Raw genomic sequence first — 24,684 nt, 5'->3', positions numbered from 1 at the left:
TAGAGATTCCTTAGGACACAAGCCTTACAAAGAACTGGGTGGTATTGCTAGCACAATGTGCTGACTGGAATCAAACAGATCTGGTACTCACAATGGTTTCACTTCACCAATGTGAAGTGAAAAAGACTGCCATTGAATTAGATTTAATTCATTCCTTGGGCTGCCAACCATCTGCAGACAGAAAGTGGTCTTAGCTGCTCAGGCCTGAATGAAGGCATATAGTCTTTCATCAGTCCCTTAGCTTTGCCCACAAAGGATAAAATAAAAGAATCTCCCACAGGCCCACAAAGAACAATCGGCGAGCAGGCCACTCCCGGGTTGTAGACTCAGGAACCATGCCCGAGTATTTCTCAGCCCTTAGGCCGACGGTTTTCACAATTTGAGGTTTCTGGAGCAGAATTGCTGTGAAACAGGCTAGTTCTGATATATATATTTTACTCACTTTCCAAGTCAAAATGTGGATTAAAATTATCTTATTGTAGGGCCCTCCCTGGTGGCGCAGTGGGTTAAAGCACAGCACAAAGAAGCTTAAGCTACTTCTGCATGAGTTCGATCCCCACTTGCCCTGGAGGAGATCCACATGGCGCGGCAGACCTCTCCTGACCCGCCCGCTGCTCCCCTCAGCAGTGTACTTTGTCAACCTGCCTGTTCTGTACCCCGCTCTGTCTCTGGTGAATCCTCTCACCCTCCGCATCTCTGGCCTGTACCCCAGCTCTGTATGAATAAATAAATCTTTAAAAAAAAAAAAAAGGAAAAATAAAAAAAATTATCTTATTGTAGTTTGATCAGTATTGTTTGGACTGTGAGAAGTTAATTTTTATTTCTAAAACCTAGGTGTCCAGATTAAAAGGAGCCATATTCAGATGAGACCTAAAGCCTACACCTTATCTTCCAGATCTCTGGGGGCATGTAAGAGTTAAGCTATCAGTGAGTGGACATTTTGGTTGTTCCCTTTTGGGAGGAGAAAAATGTATTTTGTACACAGTAATGAAAATGAATTGGCCATTTATTGATCAAATACTCCATTCTTGTCATTTTTTATGAGAATATTTCTTATTCTCTTTTTAGAATATAGCAGACTTGTACTTTCCCACCATAAAACAACATTTATCCAGAAAAATCTAAGTGAAAGCTATCTTGTCTCTTTGAGGTGAAAATATTAAAGGTGGTGCTTTGCTAATACACTCCTTGCCTGTATCCATTTCAACCAGCTGTCTTACAATTCATGAAATCTAACTTAGATTATTTTTGAAAGAAAAACTAAATCATGAAACTTAGGGTCATATTAAAATGAGCAAAAACAAAAGTTTTGGTGTTAAACCACTAAGTTATTCATGTTGCTTATTACTACAGCAAAACAGCCTATTCAGACTAATAAATGATCAAAAAGTATAGGACATTAGTGTTCGCCTATCACAGTGTTCCGAAACCATCCGAAACCATTATCATCTGTTCAGGTAGAAGAGAAACTTGGACACCTTGACATCAGCCCCACAGGGCTTTCAATAGTCACAAGGGAACAGGCCAGCAGAGGCAGCAGCTTGGACGCCCTGTGGATCTTTATAGCTCTCTTCTCACAGCGCTTGCCAGTGCTCTCGTAGTGCTTCTGCTGCACTACCACCCTTTGTATGACAGTGCCCTTACAGGATCAGTCTCTAGGTTCAGGTGTGCCCACTCACCTGTGCCCACACCATATGCCAGGTGTCCAGTCAGGCATGTGTACCCCAAGCCCACATTCCCAAATACCTCCTGCATTCAAGGCCACTGGTGATAGTCAGAGACCAGCAGCCTGAAAGCCTGAACACCTTCATTTATCCTACACACAGATATGTAGTAGCGATTTGATTAGTGGAACTGAATTCATGGAAGTATTGTATTGAGTAACAAAATTCCAAGTGTCAGAGAATGAAATCAAGTGGATTCTCACAGCGCTCACGCCCACTTGAGGCCCACTTCAGATAATCTTCATATTATGTATTTGGGAAATGAAAAAGGTTTCAGCCAAAGACAAATTTAGCAAACAATAAATATGTGATTTTTCTAATCAAGCAAGGAAAAGGAAAAACATGTCTGAGAAGTTTAAAAGAATTCTGTTTTCAAGGGGACGTTGAATTAAATGGCCTTTATGTTTCCTTCTGTTGCAAGCATTCTGTCACTGTAACTGTTTCTCCATCTTTCTAACTGATTTCAAGTAAGATAGATAAAAGCTAAGTTCCTAGGTTGAGTGGAGGATTTATGCTAATCCTGTTAAACTTTACTATCAGACAAGTACTATTATATGTTTGAGGTGACCTATTTTAATATTGAATTCCTGGCTAAATCCAGCAATGTACCAGGCCCTACATTTTACAGTGCTTCAGGGTTCTCAGTGGGGAGGAGACCTATTTAATTGTCCAGTCCAACTGTGATTTATAGACTAAATGGCCTGATTACTGTCACACTTCCTGAGATGTGTCTTTCTATTTTAACATTTCTCCTACTCTGATTGAAATCATACAATGATCTTATCAAATATATATGTATGCAATAAACAAGAGACAGAATAAAGAGAGATAATTGGAAATGCCACTATCAAAAGTCAAATCAAAGAAGGAAAACTGACTAAAGAGAAAAGTTTCTGAATGAGACTAGGCAAACACCACAAGTACAAAAATTTCAGATGAGGATAACGGGATTATTTAAGAGATCAAATTAAGATCATAACACAAGTCATAGAAACCAAATCAGACTCTCTTTTTACAGATAGAAACTAAACTTCAGAGATTTATTCACACCTAGCTCTTGCTAGCTCATTTCAAGACTAGTAACTACCATTTTTACCAAGTTTATCAGTTAATATTCACATTGCCTCTCCTTCTATCACTTTGCCTCTCAATACAAGCCTAATTAATAGCAGAAAATTTGGACAGAAAATGATAGGTGTGACCCCAAATCCCTTCTCCTCTTGTTATATAATAAAGCTTCTATTTAGACAAGTGACAAAGCAGAGAAAAGAACAAATTTCTCACTTATAGAGCTAAATATGACATTGTAACAAAGTTTCGCCCATGGCATGTAAAGAGAAATGATGGATGTGTAGAACTTCCATGTCCATTTGTTTGCTTTAGTTTTCCAAACTCGAACAGTGGATAATGCAAGGATCCCTCTGAACCCTGCAGCTGAGAATAACAAATTAGAAGGAACCAGAATCTCCAGAAGTACCCACATGGAGTGCCCTATAAGCTGTAAACTGCCTACATCGTGATAAAGGGTTTCATTTTTATTGTAGTAACTAAACTTAACATTCTAATTAAAAAGGTACACTAGGTTTTTTTATTACCAATTCTATGGGAAAATATAGACACCCAGTTTGCCTCAGCTATTTGGGCAGGGCCTCTCTTCAACAAAAGCATTAGCGTGGAAGGCTGTTGGCTAAATCTGGCCATGTGTGACTTAGTTCATGTATTTCATATTGTCAAATACCATGTTGCATCCTATCCAGAAAAAGAACAATTTTATATGTGACTCTGCAACATTAGAGCAAAGTTACTAGTTTTCTTGAGATTGGGTCCTACATAGATGAGCAGATCTCCAAAGGTTAAGGCACATTTACGTAAAGTAAGATTTTATTTAAAGAACAACATGAAAAGGCAAGTAATAATTGCTATTAGAGCTTGCCTGTTCTCCTAATAAGACATGCAAATGAGTGATTTTTTCAAGTTTATTTCCAATTCAGATAACGTTGTCTCTACAGCTGTAACTGACTTGAGGGGAACTGAGGGATGAAATTAGCTAATTTCTTGCAATCAAGACAAATTCAAAAGAGGAAAAGTTTCATCCACCTGTCATTTAGAAATTCCACTAAAAAACTCTAGAAAACATTTAGAGAGAAACAATTTGTCAAAGAAAAAAGGTCATTGTAGCACAGAGATTTTTGCCTTTCCTGTTTGTTAGTGAAATAAATCTGTTTGCAACCCTGTATTGAGTAAGTTCCTGACTTACCATGAAAGATATTTTAAGGTATATTCTATTAAAATGAGAAGTGAGTAAAAAAGGTAAAGTATACAACTAGAATGCAGACCCATAATTTTCATGTTATGTACAATGTCCTTTACTTTCAAAAAAAAAAAAGTGAGAACTTCTTGGATAAATTACAAAAATGTTTGATACAACTTTTCACCACTTTTTAATAAGTAAAGCTCCTATCCTTTCACTTTTTTCCTTTTAATGATCTCTGTGCTTCTTTGGTATCTATAATTCTACTACTATGCTAAAAGCAATCTTTTATATAGTCTAACTATATACTTTCCTTACTGTTCTATTTAATAAATAGCTTTAACTTATAAAGTCATTCAAAATTGATTATCAATGTCAACCATTCTGTATCAATATCCATCCACATTTTCTTAAAGATTTATTTATGCATACAGAACTGGGGTAGAGGCCAGAGGTGGAGGGGCAGTGAGAGGATTCACCAGAGACAAAGCAGGGAGCAGAACAGGCAGATTAATGAAGCACACTGCTGAGGGGAGCAGCGGACAGGTCAGGGGAAGTCTGCTGTGCCATGTGGATCACTCATGCTGAAGTGGCTTTAGCTTCTTAATGCTGTGCTTTAACCTGCTGCACCATCAGGGAGGGCCTCATCCACAAATTTTTACCCATTAATTAATATATTCAGACATTAGTTTACAGCACATTTTACAAAGGAGGGACAAGGAGACAAAACTACTCTAGTTGTTAGTGGTTTGGAGAAAGAAGAAAGTGAAAGTTTGAGTCAACCTATGAATTTCCAACATTATGCTGTTATTCAGGCTTCTATCTACATTTTTTTCTTTCAGAAGTAAGTGAACAAAAGCATATTACCTGGCTATTAAATAGCATATTATATATATATATATATATATATATATATATATATTAAATAGCATATTATATATATATATATATATATGAATGCTTTAATAGAGTAAACTCAAACTGAACAGAATAATGGGTACGGGTACTTCTCTCCTTTCTGCTGTTTATTTTCTCACTTGAAAACTGGTAAGTTATTTTGAACTCTCTTAATCTTGAGCATGTTCTTAACTTTGGGTGATGACAGAAGACATATCTTGTTTAATGAATTGAAGCTATCACAAAGACTTCATTATTAAAAGTCTTAAACACTTTGTTTCTTACCATTGTTCTTTGGAGAATTTCTGGATTTTTGCTTTGTTTTGTTTTTAAGAGTTGACAACTTATGTGTGAACACTTCCAATTTCCTAACCTCTTTCTAAGCTCATTTTGTATTCATTGCAACCTCTTCTGAAATGCATTAGTTATCCATGTGCACTACACATCTATTTGTATACCTAGGTGTGCTATTGCAAATTACTCTTGGTTCATGGGCAGTGAAAATATTGTCATCCTTTTGACTTAACTGTTCATCAGGTGTTTTTTTTACAATTTTACATTTTATAACTCTATGGGCTTTAAGTGTGTTAACAAACCAAGTCTAGTTGGACCAGGATTATTATTATTATATATCTTCTGTCATTATGACCAACCAAAAAATCTACTTGGAAAAATATTCATTAAGGGTGAGTTCTTATTCAAGAGTCAACTGTGCTTCAGGTACCATACTAGCATATTAAACCATGTTATAGCTAAAGTACAGTATGTTAAAATAACAACCAGACATCGGGCTACAAAAAAATAAGCCATAAAAACACTAGTAAAAATTCTAAGAGAACCAATTATGGTAAAATGTAAATTAATGACATTTTGAATGCTTCACCCTATTTTGATTTAATGAAAAGAAAACAATAAAGTTATTAAAGTTGTAAAACTTATAGGAGTAAAACAAAGAAAAAATGTTATCTTTTTTCTAGTTCATTATTAAAATAGGATGTGTAGAAAGGAATTCTATTAACTGATATCACCCATGCAATATATATTTCACATTTAGCCCCTTCCCCAAAGGCTCTAAAATCTAATTTGTTTTGCTTGTGAAGGCAAAAATACACGCTTCTGTTTTTAAAAGAGGTAATTCTCTAGGTACAATCTATGATCTGAGAATCAGCAAAGGTTATTTTCTGTCTTGCACAATCGATGGAAATGCATCAAAGCTTAGTTTTCCCCTTTCATCATTAATAACAATTAATTAATGCCTAATTGGGAAATCTGAACCTGATATAATAAACAAAGTAATTCTTACATAATTTCTGCTTAATATAGAAAAAAAAGATAAAACAGAACACCCACACAAAATATTATTTTAAAGTAAAAAATACAAAAAAAATGTAATGACTTATTAAGGTGATTTATAGAACTGTTAAAGGAAGAAAAGAAAAATTGGAAATTATGAATTCTAATTCTGAGCATGCTACTGCCTGTACAATGTAAACAACTGCTTGTTTTCCTCCAGTTTCCCCTCATGCAAAGGGCTGAGCAGAGTGTTCAAATCTTTGACAGTGTCCTAAGCCCAGTCCCTGCCTCCCCCAGAAACCTAGTTGGGGCTCCCAACTGCAAGCCAGCCAAGCGGTACTCTACCCTTGGTCAGGCACCGGCTCCACAGAGTGGGAAAGTCAGGCTCGCTATGGTGCTATAGGCTCAGACCAGCGTTTCTGTCAGTTCTGAGAGCAAGCGTATGAGAGAGTTAACTTTATTTTCTCAATTTGAACAATTGATATTCTGTAGTAGTTTGCAGTCTGCTACTTTAGTTCCTATCTGAAAATAAATGACTAAGTGTCTATGTGTGTGGCTTCTGACCGGGATCTTTTTCTCAAGATCCTTTTCCAAATCAGAATCTGCAACTCTCATTTTATAATCCTAAATCTCCAGGTCAGACTTGATTCCTTTCATGGGTAGACTGATGGCTTTGAATTTAAATCACAGGTCGTCTCCTTACCCAGCTGGTCTTTAAGCAGTGCCAGTGGGTTAAAATGATTACTTCTTTTAAAAATGAGAGGAAGGCTGCTTCAGAGCAGGTAGCCCTAAACATGAGAACATCGACACAATTTCTACATAGACCTTGGAAATCCAGTGAAAATTACCTTTAAATCGTGCACTATTTACAATAGGGAAGATGTGGAATCAACCCAAATGCCCAAAAATAGATGATTGGTTTAAAAATATGCAGTACGTATACACAATGGAATATAACTCAGCAATTCGAAAAGATAAACTCTTGCCTTTTGCAGTAACATGGATGGAGCTGGAAGGGGCCATGCTCAGTGAAATAAACCAGAAAGAAAAAGAAAAAAACTCATAGCAGGAGCTTAAGGGATCCGGGGAAGTGCGGGGGGGTGGGGAGAGAAGATTTAACAGAGTAAAAATGAGAACAAAAAAACAACTATAAAGCAAAGACATGGTAGGGGGTGGAAAGAATGGGATAAAAACTGGGGCGGGAAGAGTGCAGGGGACTATGACGACAATACACGAGTGAACTGGTGGTATGAAGTCCACGGGGACTAAAACTGAGATGGAAAAATGTACAAAATGAAGAATGCTGTAAAATAAATTTATATAAAAAAGAAAATTACCTTTAAATAAGCAATTTTTTAAAAAATAGATTTGAATCTATTTTATCATTATCAACTATTCTGATTTAATATCCATCCACAAATTTTTACCAATTACTGGATAATAATCACTAACAACAGGGCTTAGCTGTGTTGATAGTATGTATGCCTGGCGCAGTGTGATGAGAATAAGACATTACTCCCCAAAACCCATGATTGCAGTCTACTTGTTAGAAAAATAGGGAAACCTACCTGAGAAACAGTCTACAAATACTGACTAAACCCATGGAGAACTATAATGCTCATTAAAAATAAGGAAAGTCTGAGAAGAGACTAAGGAGACATGTTAGATAATTGTAATGAAAAGAAAGTGGGTATTAGGTAAAAACTGAGGTAATCTGAGTAATAGATGGATATTAATTAGCAACACTAAATCAGTATTGTTTCACTGCTTATAACTAATGGTACCACAGTTGTGTTTAGATAGTACTACCAGGAATTGAACCTTAAGAATATAGGAATGATATACTATTTGATTTCTAATTTTGTAAATCTGTTCTCAAATAGTAAAACTGCTTTTAAAGAGAATCTTATCAAAATAATAAAAGAATTCTATAAACTTATTATTGAAATTAATCATGTTTTGTATAGCTATAAAATTCAGTAGTTACATGAGAATCAGAGAGTGATCTTTCACAGTGATTTTTGTGGTTATAACTTTGTTTTAAATGAATTTAACAAGGCAAGGACTAAAGATAACCAAGACAAAATTATAAGAGTGTATTTAGGCCCTCCCTGGTAGTGTAGCGGGTTAAAGCACTGCACTAAGAAGCTAAAGCTATTTCGGCATAAGTTCCATCCCCACCCCAGAGGTGATCCACATGGTGCAGCAGACCTCTCCCGACCCACCCACTGCTCCCCACTCTGTCTCTGGTAAAGCCTCCCACCACCCCTGCACCTCTGGCCTCTACCCCAGTTCTGTATGCATAAATAAATAAATCTAAAATAAAAAAAGATATTTAATCAGAGCTTCCATGAAATCCAACAAAGGCAAAGATACTATGCCAATAATAACTGAGAAAGTAATGAAATAAATTTTAACAAAATATCACTCATAGGTTATCTACATTAGAAATATGATGTCAGTATCAGATTTTAATTGCTATAAAATTCTGAAACAGAAATTTAGGAACATTAAAGATATGAAAAACTATTTAAACTGAGCTACATAGAAAATAAAAGTGAGCAGAATTTTTAAAATACACCTTTTCCTAGAGGAAAGAGATGAAATTTAACTTGGGAAAACTATTTTCAGAACATATCAAACAGAGTGAAGTGAATCTAAAATTTCCAAGATTAAAAAGTGACTCAGCATAGTCTATTCTTGCCTGCTGTGATCAAGGAAAGTCACAACGGGAACACATGTCAGTTCTTGTTGGGACTAGGAAATTGATGTTACAATGGTCTAAAGGTCAGACAGGAAGGGTTCTGACTTTGTTGCAACCTTTCCTGGAACTCTTAGGAAAATAATATGCAGACTTGAAGTGAAATTCCTAAAAGCTAGAAGAAGAGAAAACGCAGGCTGAATCTATGTAGCAATATGACTAAAAGTTGCAGTTACCTGTACTCCTATAGTGTCATGCAGGTTAACATTGGGAAATTTTACAATGTATGAGAAAGAAATAAAAAAAAAATCCCATTTATTATTGCATAAAATAATTAAATACCAAGAATAAACTAAACAAAAGAGGAGGATTCTGTTAAGCAATTAAATTTCATTAGCTCCACTCAAGTTTGCAATGGTCCTAGGTGGTGGGAGACAGATTGGTACTACCACTGCAAAATGGTTAAGGAATTGATGCAAGCTCTCAGCAATGAATGAGGAAGCAAGGCTACAATCCAGGTATCCTTTTCTTTTTAACATTTGTTAATTGAGATAACATTAGCTTACACTATCATTGCTATTTTGCAAGGAAAGGATCACTTCTCTCAATTATCACTAACAGTGCCAGATACTTCTGACTCTTATAGTTGCTGGTTAAAAACTGATTAATTCAATTAACTACATCATAGAAATTAAATCTAAACAATATTGGGAAGGAAGTTAATTAAAAGATTTACCTATCTCATCTAAGAATTTATAAGTCAACTAGTTATTATGGCATATAATAAATACTATGTTATGGTTGCTTAAAAAACATGAAAAATATATAATATTGAATTTATTTTGAAGGAAAATTTACTTTTTCTTTCAAGTATGTTTGAATTGTTGATTCTACAGGAGATATAGCCAAGCAATCTAAACGAAATTTTAGTAAGGCTAGATCTCTGAGTCTTCCATCCTTATTTCCTCACCCAATTTACTGAGAATCCCACAAAAAGATTTTTTTCTCTAATTTTCAAAACAGGGGTAGTCTGCTGATCTATCAGATATAAAAGAGCAATTACAGAGTATGAGGAATCAAAATCAGGCACATCAATAAACCTACTATATTATAAATTCTCCTCATCTATTTTCAGATAAAGGATCCTCACTGACTTTAAAGAAATGTCTCTATTATTGACTAAAGAATCACAATTGCTAGAATTTATTGAGCATTTACTATGTATAAAGTACTACAAAGCGAAACAGTTTATTCAATACCAAGTATGTACTGAATACCTACTAAGTTCTAATCACTCATAAAGGTATGAGAAATTCAGCAATGAGCCACACAAAAGGCCTACTCTACACATGCTGCTATTTTTTTCATTTGATCAACAAAAGAACTTGTGATCTGTGAGCATGTTAAGTACTATTATTTATCTCCATTTTACAAAAGAGGAAAGAGAGAAGTTTTCTCAAGGCGATAATACTACTATATCATGGAGTATATATGAGCTAATACAATGATGGTCGTGAAATAAAGTGAGTTTTCAAAGTCTAATGAAACTTACAACATCTGTAAGTAAGACACTGGGCCTTTTTTATATATGTCCATAAAAAAGATATATTATCCACATTGCTTTCCATATCATTTGAATTGTGTATGGAAAACTCTAGTTTATGAATTAAAAATTGGGTAATTCTGCATTTGCATTTAGTTGTACTGAATTGTTCACTATTTTTTATCATCTTGAAGGAAAACTACAAAGTCAAACCAACTTCTATCGGGTAAAATGATCCTATTTTTAATTTACTGCTTTTCAAATTCATATAGATAATAAATCTCACCAAGAAGCATTACCTCGTATGTAGTTACACACAGACAAAAGGCAGCAGGCTTTCTGAAAGATTTTTTCAATGAATTCAAAGAAAAGTAGAGGTTATGATATCTATCTGCTAAAAATCTCAGAAAACACAAGTGATAATACTAGCAGAGGCTACTTATTTCCTTTAATGCTGTCACTGCAAAAGTTCCATTGTGACTCCTTTTAACATAATAGCTTTAAAAAACAGGAACATGAAATGACTAGAAGTCAAAATCTCCCCAAAAATGAATTGTGCATTCAATCCAGTATCTGTTTTTACTATTGTAATAGGCAATACTAAGATGGTCCTGCACTCTGTAATTCATTCTCTAGTGCAATTCTCTTGTCTTGAGTCACTAGATCTAGTGAAATGCTTCCAGTGAATAGAACATGGTAAAAGTAATGAAATCCCTTTCATGATTAGGTTACAAATACACTATGTTTCCAATGTAGCCACCACTGGAGTTCATGTATGCTGGTGGCTCCTATACATAGCCTAGATGTCAGGTAATCAAACTATCTAGGTTTGTGTAAGTTCATTCTTTGACATTTACACAATAATGAAATTACCTAATTACACTTCAGAACACAGTCCAGTCATTGACACATAGTGGTTCTTCCATGTCTCTCTCACTATCTCCCTCTCAATTTATTTCCCACTCTCTTGCAACCTCTTTCTCTCTTGCTATCTTATTATAGAAAAGCCAAGGTGACTTGTGAGTTACACAGAGAAAGAGTCACACAGCAACAATTGATAAAGCCAGCAAACATCCAGTAAGAACCTCAAAGTTGGCAACGGCAACTGATTAAATTTATAAGCAGGTTCTTTCCCAACTGAAACTTGACAAGATATGTGTGTGTGTATGTGTGTGTATTATATGTGCATGTATAAACTACGTACATTTCCTAAGTCTTTTTCTAGAGAAACTCAGGTTCAAAAAATTATCTTTTCTTCTCCACAGAAAACTCAAGTCACAAGAGCTTGTGGGTACAAGTGTAAACAACTCTAATTTAATAAACTGGAGCTTAGTTCACAAGTGTTTGATTATCCTTTTGAAATTGTAGATCTTACTAAGTGAGTGATATCAATGTAAATATTAACAACAGGATGTAGTAATTAAATAAATGAATTCATTTCATATTTTCAATATTCTTCTATACTGGCACAAGCATACAAGGCAACATACTCTTGTACTTTGCTTACACAATTTTTGTGACTCCAGCCCCTTGAGATTTTTGCTAGGTTTGCAATCCCTAAAGGTATTAAGTAGAGTGAATTATAATAGCTGCATAATGTACTACATTTGGTGTGCTAAGAAGGAAAAATATACCATATCCGTGTTGAGCTCTTTATTAGAGAGGAACAGCCATCCAAAATCCCTTGAGGGCACACTCTGTAGTCACTGTGTAGTGCTTTCACAAATCCCTGCAGCCATATCTACACTTTAGAAAATTCCCCTATCGTAATTTCTAGGGACTATACATGTGTAGGAGGAAATTACTACCATGAAAAGAGTGCAAAAACTTTTACACAGAATGTTCAAAGCATGCTTTTTACAACTTTAAATGTTACTTTTAAAATACAAAACTGGGGCAGGGAGGAACACGAGAGACTGTGGTGATGGGACTCAGGTGCTGTGGTGGCAGTGAAGCATGGGGACCACACCTGATGGTATAAATCAAATGCTGTCTAAAATCAACAATGAAGTAAGAATATATATATATATATTCTTATACACACAATGTATATTTATATATATAATTTATATATATAATTTTATGTATATATAACCTTATATATATTTATATAGTATATATAATATAAATATATATTTTTATATATTTATATGTATATACTTATATAATTATATATATATTGATATGATTTTATATATATATATATATATAATTTTTATCAGGACACTTTGAACCCCATGCTCATTTCTAAAGGATGTCAGTTAAAAACCAAAGATCTAAATTATCCTGTATGAACATATATGACATTGATTATAGCTATAATTAGGAATCAGGGTGAGGAACTCAGGGAGAAGGGAATGTAAATTTATCTTGTATAATTGTCAACTTTTCACAGAATATGCCTAAAACAAAACCTGAGAATAATTGGTCATTTACAAGAGGTTATTTATTTTATGTTCTATAATAGCTTAAAAAGTGATTATTTTACTATCCATCAAAATTAGATTAAAGAGAGATAAGACAGGGTTAGGAGTTGCTAAGGACTTTTCAGTAGGAAAATGCCTTTATATAACTCTTCATCCCAAACCTTTCATCTCCTGTGGTCAGAGGGAAAAAAAAATAAAGATTGGTCTCCAAAAGTACGCATGACCAAAATTGTCAGATATGGAGAGTTAATGTCCCAAGCATTGTCTAAATCAATAAAGATCAGTCAGTAATTAATGAAGTCAAATGGATGAGTGCAATACCAAATGAGATCTACAGCTCACAAAGTGACCATAAAAAAATGTATTCTATTAAAGCCTTGCTTACACCAGGATGAGTAAGCACATATCCAAAGATGTACCTTCTGAGGAGAGAAACCAAGGACTTCACAAAGATAATATCTTAGCCAAGCCACAAAACAAATAAAAACAAACAACAATTTTACATTTGATGTTATGTTTTGTCTACGTTGTGAAAAAGGTTAAGAATTTTATAATGCTTGTGAGCATTCCCTACCACCTCCCCAGGGAGGAGGAAGTAGAAGATTTAGTATCCAGAGTTGCTACAATACACTACCTAAAATGCACAGATTAAGAGGGAAAAAACCCACAGGTATTTAAAGACACTGAAAAATGTGACAGTCCTATGTGGAAAGAGTCAGCAACAACAAATGCTAGGAAAATTGAACAGATGCCAACTATAACAAAGACTTCAAAATTTCTGGTATAAATATAGCAAAATAAATAAGAGGGCATCATAAAATCTCTAAAGTATCAATATAAGTAGAAATTATGCTAAAGAATCAAAAGGAAACACTGGAGTTGAAAAGTACAGTAGTTTTGAAATGGCACAAGAAAGAGTGAAGTTGAAGATGGATTACAGAGATATGTAACACAAAGGAGAGCTGGGAAATAAATGAGGGAAATAATAGACTCAGGAAAGTCTGTGACAAGTTTAAGAATACTAACATACATATAACAGGGAGACCAAAAGGAGTAGAAAAAGCAAAAGGAACAGACTAAATATTCAAGTAAGTAATGTCTGAAAATTCTCTAAGTTTCTAAAGATCAAAGAAGCAACTGTTCATAAAATAATAGGAAAGCATACCTACCAAATCAAAAGTAAAGATAAAGTAGAATGCTAAAATAAATTCAAATATTCTAATATAATGGAGGGTGCATAATGTGTGCTTTCAACAAAAAATAGTCATTTTAATGGGGGAAAGGACAACCTTTTCAATAAATAGGCATAAAACAACTGAAGTACTCATCAAAATTAATCATTTTTAAACTATCTTTTTCAGAACATATACAAAAATTAACATCAAATATAAAATTTATTTGTATATTCAAACAAACAAAGCAAAAACTATGAAAGTTCTAGAAAAATCTTTGTGACCTGGGATAAGTAAAACCACCTTTGACAGAGCACAAAAACAGGAACCATGAAAGAAGAAATTGATAACTGAACCTCCAAAATTTAAAACATTAACCTACCTTAGTAATAATAATTTTAATTTCAGATATATACTGAGAGAAAATATATACTATAAATATATAATAAATGACTTGGGTCCCCAAATTATTGTCTTTATACTCCAAATTAGGACAATTTTATAAAAAAAAGTACAAAGATGCGTACAAGAGATTTCAACTAAAATGACATTACGATGTACACAAAATAGTATTCCTAATGACACTATTATTGTTAGTCATAAGGAAGTACAAATTAAAACCACAAAAGATGGCACTACTCCCCAAATAGAACTGCTAAAAGCCAAAAAAAAAAAAAAATGACAATACTATTGTGATTAAGACGGACAGAAACTACAACTGATGATAAAATTTTACTGCCACTTTGGAAAACAGTTTTGTAGTTTCTTATAAGCGAACATAAACTTACCATTAAACTATAATCTTACCTCTAGATATTCCTTGAAAAGAAAAAGAAATATATAATATATATATATATATATATACACACACACACACACATTATATATATACACATATATACACACACACACACATTATATATATATAATTATATATAACATGCTATACAAAACACACACAAATACAAAAATGTTCCAAGCAACATTACTCATAGAAAAAACTGGGAAAAAATAACTGGCCTTCAATAAAAGAAAAACAAGTAGGGCATATCCATGCCATGGAATACCACTCAGCAATTAAGAAGCTACTAGTACATATAAGCTTTGAAGGAAAACCTATAAAACTAACTACTAAAATAGCTTAAACATAGGTATCTCAAAAGACTTTTCCTAATTTAAATAAGTTAGAAACAAAAGACTCCACTCTATATAATTCCCTCTATATGAAATTATCAAAAAGACAAGAGAATGACAGTGCAGATCAGTGGTTGCTGATGCCCAGGAGTTGACTGGCAAGGAAGTCAGATGACTGGCAAGGGGCATGAACCAATGCTCTGCAGTGTTGGAAACGTTCAATGTTGTGACACTTACTGCGCTCACAGTCAACAAGATTCATCAGATTATACACTTAAAATTGGTGATTTCTAATAAGGCTGATTTGAAGAGTACATATGAATTCCTCACCATTCCCGGGCATAATTAATTAGAATCTGAAGAAGATGGAGCCCAGGAAGCTGAAGATTGAAAAGACTTTCCTAGGCTTATAATATAGTCAGACAAGCAGCTGTAGAGTAACACATTAATCAGACCCCAATTAATTAATTAGTTAATAAATTGCAATTAGCAAGATATAATAGCTCATTGGTCAGCCCAAGCAACTGGAATCAGAGATAACTGAGGTTAAAGCTGTTTCAAGCGTAAGTGCTTCTTACTCTGCATCTTGATTAGTCCTAGTTCACAACTCTGTATCCATGAGCAACAGGAGAAAAAGAAGCATAGAAAATAAGCAGAGATGCAAGTAGTGTTTACTATTATTATCATTACCATTAGTATTTTTACTATTTACTATACTTGGATATATCAATCCTCTTAAAAGAAAATCTTGAAGACAAATTTAAAGAAATTAAAAATAGAACTAAAATTCAACTGTTCATCTTCACTTTTATATACATCTAAGCAACTAATTCATAGTGAATATCACCTGATTATCAAGTACCCATGTAGGCAGGGCATCAAAGTCAGTGGTTGTAAAACCTAGCTCACCTTAGGTATTTTTTAAAAGGAAAATGAAAAAATCCCATACCAAGACATCCTATTGATGGGCATGGGGAGAGATCCAGAAATATGTAATTTTAAATGCCCCTGTGTTTCTGATGTTCGACCAGGCTAGGAATAAACTATCACAGGGAATACAAAAATGTATTAAGATAAATTCCTTCAACAGCAGCAAACGGAAACTGAGCTGAATCATAATGACCTCCCTTTTCAGCCAAACTGAGCCAGTGTTGTAGAGATACAGAACGCAAGGGAAATCCTTGCCTTCAGTGTTTCTTATACCCTGAAGGCAAGTGAAGATCCTGATAGTGTAGTCTTTCTCTTTTCAGATTTCTGTTCTCCAGAAGGCAGAAATCAGTTATCCCTCACTCCAATTACTTCAGCATTGCTGTGGTAGAGATCACTGCTTAAAGGACCTGTCAATATCCTACAAGCAATGTTTTGTTGTTGTTGTTGTTTTTTTCCATAAGGTACTCTTTAAAAGCCCTTCTCCTTCCCTCACACAGTTTAAAGTTCCACAAATCTTTGTAAAACTGTCTTTAGAATGCTAGTATTTTAAGGATGGGCTATCCTATCAGGTTAATAGTTATTTCTTCTGCCTTTGGAACCCTGAGAAGGCCAATTTCTGCACCTCTAAGTTGTGATCATTACTTACGAAAATGCCCATCAGTTTTGCCAGCCTCCTGATTATAATCCATTTGGGGGGCTGCCACACCTCACTGGAAGCTCAACTTTAAAGTCACAAATTGAAAATACATTACCTTTACAATTTTGCCTGCAAACTTTATATATTTCCCATCTTTTTCCATAATGGAAAGAGACTAATTTTTTATTAAAAAAAAAAAAAAGATTGTGAAACCTGACACCATAATGTATCATCCAATGTTTCAAGGGCATAGAGGTCACTTTTCTAAACATGAATTTAATTTCTGAAAGAGACCCAAAAATACTGTAAACATGAAGCAGTCCCTTTGTTTAAAAATGAAACCATTAGAAATGGCTTCATTAAAAATAAAGTAACTGTCCCATTCCAACCACCTTTCAAATGTATGTTTAGTGTGTCTGATGTGCTTTCAACAAAAAAAAAATCATGGTGTTAGCCTTCCACGGATCATTTTAGATAGGAGGGAGAAATACTCTGTTGACATAATGAAAAACGGATCTAATGGGGAAAACACACCAGTTGGCTCAAGCATGTAAAAAAATGAAACTGGACCTCTATTCTCTGCCACTCTACATTAACAGGTTCACAACTTTAAATGTAAAATCTGAAGCCATAAAAACACTTAGAAGTAAACATAGGAGAAAAGCTCTTTGACATGGGTTTTAACAATGATTTTTGGCTGTGACAGCTATATCACAAGCAACAAAATTAATAAAGAATTATTGGGACTACACCAGACTAAAAACCTTCTGCATGGCATAAAAAAAAGTAAAACCATCAAAATACATCCCACATGGGTTGGGAGAAAATTATCTGCAAATCAGGTAACAAAGCCTGGTAGGATTTCCCCCAAAAAAGGGACTCCTTACACTATAAGTGGGGTTGTAATTGGCATATCACTAAGGAAAACAGATGGAGGATCTTTAAGATATTAAAAATGGGAGCCCTCCCTGGTGGCGCAGAGGGTTAAAACACTGCACAAAGCTTAAGCAACTTCTGCATGAGTTCGATCCCCACCTGCCCAGGAGGAGATCCACATGGCGAGACCTCTCCTGACCCACGTGCTGCTCCCCTCAGCAGTGTACTTCGTCGATCTGCCTGTTCTGTGCCCCACTCTCTCTCTGGTGAATCCTCTCACCCTCCACATCTCTGACCTGTACCCCAGTTCTGTACAAATAAATAAATAAATCTTTAAAAAAAAGATATTAAAAATGGAACTACTGCATATCAACTCCTGGGTATACAACTGAAGAAAATTAAATGACTATTTTAAGGAGGAATATTTAATTCCCACTTCCACTGGAATATTATTTGAAATAGCAGAGACCTGATTAAAAACCTCAAGGTTCATCAACAGATAGATGTGTGCATGTATAGTACACACATATAAAAATACAAATATATGCACACACATTTTATATAATATGCATAATGCAATCCTATTCAGCCATAAAATGATGAAAATTTTGTCATTTGTGACACGGAAGAACCTTAAGGGTTTTATGCTAAATAAAATGAGTCAGGCAGAGGAAGACAAATACTGTTGAACACACTTATATGTTTAATATTTAAAAAAACTCAAAAATATTAAATTTGTGGTTACTAGAGGTCATAGTATAATTGTGGGAATTATATGAATGCAGTAAAAAATTTACAATTATAAAATAAATAAGCATAATGGATGTTATGTATATGTATAATACGTATGATATGTTGGCTATTGTATAAACTGTTGCATGATATATTTACAAGGGGAAAAGTACTAAAAGTTCCCATCATGAGTTAAAAGCTTTTCATGTTCTTTTTTTTTATCTATTGACATATAAAATTTTAGAGTTAACAAAATTTATTATAATAATTTCACAATCTATGTACATTACTATGCTGCATATATCAAACTTATACAGTGCTATATGACCATGAAATCCCAATAAAACAGAAAGAAAAATGATCAAAATAAATTTGCAAGAGGGCCTCAGAATTGGGAGAGATGACAGATAAGACAGTCTACACCAGTAATGAACAGGCATTTGAAATGTAAGGACCATACACTTACATTTGATTGTCCAGGATGTAGTAGGGACAGAGGACTTAAAGCAAAGTGACTGATTTCATTTTTATTGGATGTTTATTCTGAACAGGCAATTTAGAAGTTGTACTTTTCATCCTAGAACAGCTGTTAGTAAACACGGAAATTATGGTACACCTTTTCTGTGGTCAGAAACTCTTAACCTTTTATCTTAGTAGATTCCTACTAAACCAGCTTCCCAAGATGAAGAAAACAAAGTGGAAGCTCAGGACAGGACCAAATACCAGTCTATCTATCGTCAGGAAGCTTACTTATGCTGAGCAGAGTCCTTCTGCAGGGGACCAAAGGTTCCCACAGGGACCCACTCACAACAGTCAGCTATGGTTTAACAAGCAAGTAGGCATTTTGACCATTAGAATAGGGATTTATTTCACTTAGTGAAATAAGTCAGAAAGAAAAAGAAAAATACCAGTCGGTTTCACTCATAGCAGGAGTGTAAGGGACCAGGAAATTTAAAAAGAAAAAAAAAACAATTGTAATAAAGTAAAAACAAAAATCAATGAACAACTATGAACCAGAGACATTCTACAGGGATGGTAAGGAGTGGAAAGAACACACAGACTATGGTGATAGCACATGGGTGAATGGGTGGTGGGAAGCCCGCAGGGATTACAAATGAGATGAAAAAATGTACAAAATGAAGAATGATGTAAATAAATAAATATATTTTAAAAAGAAAAGTACAACCTAAGAGGTGGGCAAATTTGAGTCTCTATTCTACTGACAAACAGTTGAAGTAGAGCCTGATTAAAGAACATCAACCTTTACTAAAACCCTTACCACAAGGTAAAACTTACTGATCTAGGAAATGACAGGGAAATCAAGGGTCACTCAATAAAAATCTCTTCATTCTGCTCTCTCTCACTCTCCAGCTTTGAAATAGTTATTGAGTATTTACCAAATGCTAGGTATGGTCAAGAAATAAACAAGTTTATAGATCCGGTGCCAATCTTTTAGGAGGTTACAATTCAACACTTACATATAAGTCAGTATTTACATGCTATGATATAGCAGGAAGTTTTAATCTCATCTCCACACCAAATTTAGGAACTTGATTTATTTTTTAATTTTCTCTACCATTTAATTCACACTTTCAGGGTTTTTGTTAGGAATGGAGATAGACTATATTACTTACTGTTCTAGTACATATAAAACCCTAAATGGTAGCTATTATTAAGTGTCAAACATACAAATTATGCTCATTTCACTTCATTCAAGTGAAACAATATTGAAGTCAGAACAAATTTATCAGTTAACTATTAGAATTTTAATCATTATAATTTAAGAATTCAGACAAACATTACTTCTTTCAGACTGTTCTACAGAGCCCCATAGATACAGACCAGCATGCAAATAGGGAGTGATATTTTAGAATACTCATGTTAAAATAAAAAATAATGAGCCTGAAAAGAATGACACTTTGTTGAATTATTTTATATAAAATACATAATACTCTGAGAGAACAAAAAGGTTTCAAAGAAATAGAGAATTAGAAATATAATATTCCTTCCCTAGAATCTCACAGTGGATTTTCCCAAGGAAGTAAACCTAAACAATTAGATGTAGAAGACAGAGCAAACTGAAAGGAAACCAGAGGTAACGCTAATTTCTCTTATAACATACTCATTACTTAGCACACAGGAGAGCTTAGTATTTAGCATATAGTTTATGAATCCACATTGCCTGAGATCATATTCAGTTTTGACTTTGTAGCACTTTTTGACAAGTTCCTCATGCTCCCACATATCAAAGTGGGAATATTATTGGTAATTATTTCATATACTAAGACGATATTGCAATGTCTTAAACAAGTGTTATCATCACCATCATTATCATGATCACCATTATCATTAACTATAACGATATAATTTACAGATAGTACAATTCTGAGAATTATATCAAAGAAAGCAATTTCATATAGACTATAAGGTCTATTTCTATTACATGATGACTAATTTGATTCGTGGTCATTTAGCTTGTTTGGTGAGAATACTGTCAACTTGTCCAAAGTCGAAGGTTTCTATCTCCTAGGGACCCAATGGCTACTATCCATGATATATATTAAGATACAAATACTGATCAGCTATATTCAATAATCATACTTTTAACAAGGAAGCTATAAAAAATACAAAATGATTAATCCAAATTCATGAATAATTTTAGGGAAAAAATGAATCAATAAGTACATTCTTATTTATCATTGTAAAGACCCATGGAATTAATATAAATTTCATGACTGAAAAGAATTTCAAGTTAATTGAAGTTAACTTATTAATTTTTGTAGAAAAAAAACAGACTAGAAGATAAAGTGACTTCAATGAGATCACATCATAGCATTTTAGCAGAACTAGAACTCTTAACCCATCTCTTGCTTTGATTTATTCTCTAACAATTCACTAATAAAAATTCACTAAATACAGTATATACAGTATATATGCACTAAATTATATAACTTGATTGTTATTCCAAGATTCCAAGTGATAAATGAGGGTATCTTGGGCCAGATTAATAACTATAGGAATGGCATTAAGTCGCCAAAGTCTGCATACATTTTGATCATAATGCCAACAAAAATTCATCATATGTTGGATGTGAAATGTGACAGAACAGAGGCTGCATGGAAATCAGAAAATATGTCTTCATTCAGTAAGTCCTTATTTCTTAAGAATCCTTTGCTCCAATTTATACCATGACTTACTTATCCTTACTTCTGTGAAATGAAGTCCATCACCATCTACACATGTTCTCTTGTGAATGAGGCAGAAGCTAGGATCATACCATGTCTAGTTTAAAAAAAAAAAAAAAAAACTGAACCCCTGACCTAAAAGGAGTTTATCATTTGGTAGGTGAAATTCCTTTAAATAGGAAGGAGATAAATTCAGGCATTACAAATAGCTAAAATTTGCAATTCAGTGTTAAATGGGAACTCTTGTGGACATCTGTTGAGATGAGGGAATCAAGCCCATTGAGGGGTGGGGGAGAACTTATCCCACAGGTAGTGGGACAATCAAGCATCTGAAAGGATGGCTAATTCTAGGTCTGGCAAAATGTTATTGCTTGGTCTTGCCCACAGGTCAGCTCCCCATGGACTCTTCAACATACTTGTCTTTCTCCGAAGGGAGGAAAATGTTGCAAAGAATTTGTTTCCAAAAGATCCTCTTAGATATGAGAGTAAAAGTCAACACAGCTTTGGTATGCCCCTGTGATATATAGCCCAGAAAGGTACAAAATACCAATTGGATCATAGCTTTGGTTTCAAGGGCTGCAGGTGTTAACAGTGGTACCGATTAATACTGGGAGCAGAATCCCCAAAAGCTTGGATGTTCATTATTACCACAGTTACCTAGGATGTGTCAGTAAGACCCAGAAGAGGTACAGCAGAGAAAGAGTGAGATTAAAAATAAAATAGATATTACAGGTAGCTGACCTCTTTTTCAAGCAGGCACATGTGAGATTCAAAGATACTTGTGTGAGCTCAGTTGCAGTATTAACAGGCAAGCAAGAGCAAAATAATTTAAGCAAAGGCTTATGTTTACATTAGTATCCTTGTCCAGTTTTTAAATAGTTGTGATGGAATGAGTCCCTAGTTCTCCAATTTACTCACTGCGGCAATTTGTGTAATTATATTTTTATAATTAGACAGTCTATACACTCAAGGGTTCCCACATTTGCCACATCTGTGCAAGATCTCCCAAATCCAGGTAAATAGCCTCTTCAGGGATATTAAAGGAAATAACTCTACAAAGCAGAATATTGTTCTTTTGAAAATGGTAAACATGGGAATTATTTAAAACAAGCACCCTTCATAAAAGCAATCTTTTTACAAAAACAATTTTAAAAACTGAGTATCTGTATACCATCTGTCCTGGTGCATATCTTGAGCATCTTACCCTGTATAATTCTTCATCCTGCTTACATTCTGTTCACACTTAAAGGAAATAATATTCCATCTTTAAAGATGTCCTCTTAATATGTTTATATTTCTATGAGCATTTAAATAGCTTCAAGGCAATTTTGCGTTGAAGACACAAAATGATAACTTTGTGGCAGTGTACAAATTTTAACCAAAACAGTAATTCTCATAATGTCAAATTATATTTTGAGGCTGACTCCACGCTTTCTCATACATGGAGAGTATTACTATTTTTTTCTGTATTCACTCATTTGTATTTCCAGCCTAGATTCTTCTCTAAAGTCTCTGAAATGGTCTCTGCCTTTAGTCCCAGATGGTGATTAGTCTTACAATTATTGCAGTCATCAGCACAAGTTTAAGGACAGAAAGAAAGGTCAAGTGATGATACCTACCCCACCACTACCCAGTTTCCTAGAGGGTCTGTGGTTGAGGTACTTCAGCGAGTGACATATGATTATACTGTAAACAGAACAGGAAATAGAAGGAAACAAGAAATCTGGAAGATGAGTGTGACTAAGCTGGAGATCATTGGAGACTATCATTGACATAAATTAGGTTCCTTGTTAAAATTTAGCAGCTTCTTTATAGAATGAGAACATTACAAATTAAACAAGATATCTATTAAAGCAATAACCCATTAAAATACATTCATTCTGAAAGCCTGTTCCCACACAAGTATGTATGTTCTGGAAGAGCAAACATTTTAGAAACTACCACCTGCAATTTCAGAGATCAAATACTGAGAGCACCACTATTAGCCACCCTATAACCATAAAGATATTATCAAACTTCAAAGTTCAGTTACATGCTTTCACTTGCATTTCTCTTGTTCTTTAAATTTCAAATCTTAATATATATTTCCATCTTTATTACTACCCTCCATCCACTAATACTCCAGTAAGGTTTCTGGTTTTTGTTTTTTTTTTTTTTTTTCCGTAGTCATGAAGATACAAGTATTAGTGTGTTCACTTTGTTTTGTCAATTTAAGAGGTACAGTCAATAGAAACAATGAAAAGAATCATTCTCCACTACAAATTATATCTTGGCAACTTACCACTTTTTCCCAAAATTGTCTAATCGTTTGTCCTAGCTGGCTATGCTCTACCTTTCTATCAGGAAAAGGCCAACATTCCCACTCAGTAATACCCCTGACAGTGTTCAGGCCACAAAGCACTGGGCTTGGGAGTCAGGAAGTCCAGTTTCACAGTAGCAAGGATATTTATGGCAAAGTGTACATGCAAGCATTAGACAGAGACAGAAGGGGATTTACCTTCCAATGAGTGAGAACTCGCCCACCACGCCCAGCCGTCGCATGGCACTCAGCAAGCCTCGGACTGTCATGCCTTCGCAGAAGCAGACCACAACCCTGGCCTTGGGAAGTCGCTCTCGGAGTTTGCGCAGGAGCCTGTCAAAGCTCTTCTCTCCAGCGTTGCTGTAGATTTTGTCTGAATGAGCAATGCAAAGGCCTTCCTGGGCAGCCAGCTCTTTGAAAGCATCCATTCCGCTCTCCCCATAATTTCCTGTCCAGAAATAATCAGCAGATGTTCAAGACAACCTGGGGGCTGCAACACTTACAAGCGGGCATAAGGGCCCATTAGTCACAGGGAATGGAGATGAAGGGCTTGCCAAATGACATGTAAAGATAATCTGGGATTAAAGAAAGATCTGGATGGATGAAAGAGAGCCATCAATCACGTCATCAAGTGATCTGTTATTTGAAAATCAGGGGCTCTCTGAGCTAAGGCATCCACAGTGAAATAACTTCTAAGCAATGATGGAATGCTGTCCTCTTTGACAGCCAAGATTAATAGTGGTTGTTCCAGATCTTAACAATTTGGGAGAAGTCAGAACACTGGGGTAGGGCGGCAACCAGTTCAGGAGCCGGGCTATTCATAGGCCAGCTTGCAGGTGCCGGCTGCAAGGTGACCAGGCAGATACTCTGGGTGACGGCAAGCC

The 24,684-nt window shown here is 34.8% G+C and overlaps 1 protein-coding gene across 4 annotated transcripts in view; it reads right to left on the bottom strand.

Moving 5' to 3' along the window:
* GRM1 (glutamate receptor, metabotropic 1) overlaps positions 1-24,684 on the bottom strand; it is a 354,908-nt gene that overhangs the window by 218,719 nt on the left and 111,505 nt on the right. For all 4 annotated transcript variants that reach the window (XM_004673917.1, XM_004673920.1, XM_004673918.1 and 1 more), the window contains exon 2: positions 23,999-24,248. In XM_004673917.1, the coding sequence (XP_004673974.1) occupies positions 23,999-24,248 (250 nt within the window). The remainder of the gene's footprint in view (positions 1-23,998; positions 24,249-24,684) is intronic.

The sequence above is a fragment of the Condylura cristata genome, unplaced genomic scaffold (assembly GCF_000260355.1).
Source record: "Condylura cristata isolate star-nosed mole 26May11 unplaced genomic scaffold, ConCri1.0 scaffold00001, whole genome shotgun sequence".
In the NCBI taxonomy this organism is placed as follows: Eukaryota; Metazoa; Chordata; class Mammalia; order Eulipotyphla; family Talpidae; genus Condylura; species Condylura cristata.
Note: the sequence above shows the minus strand (reverse complement) of the source record. Positions and strands in the feature narration are given on the sequence as shown.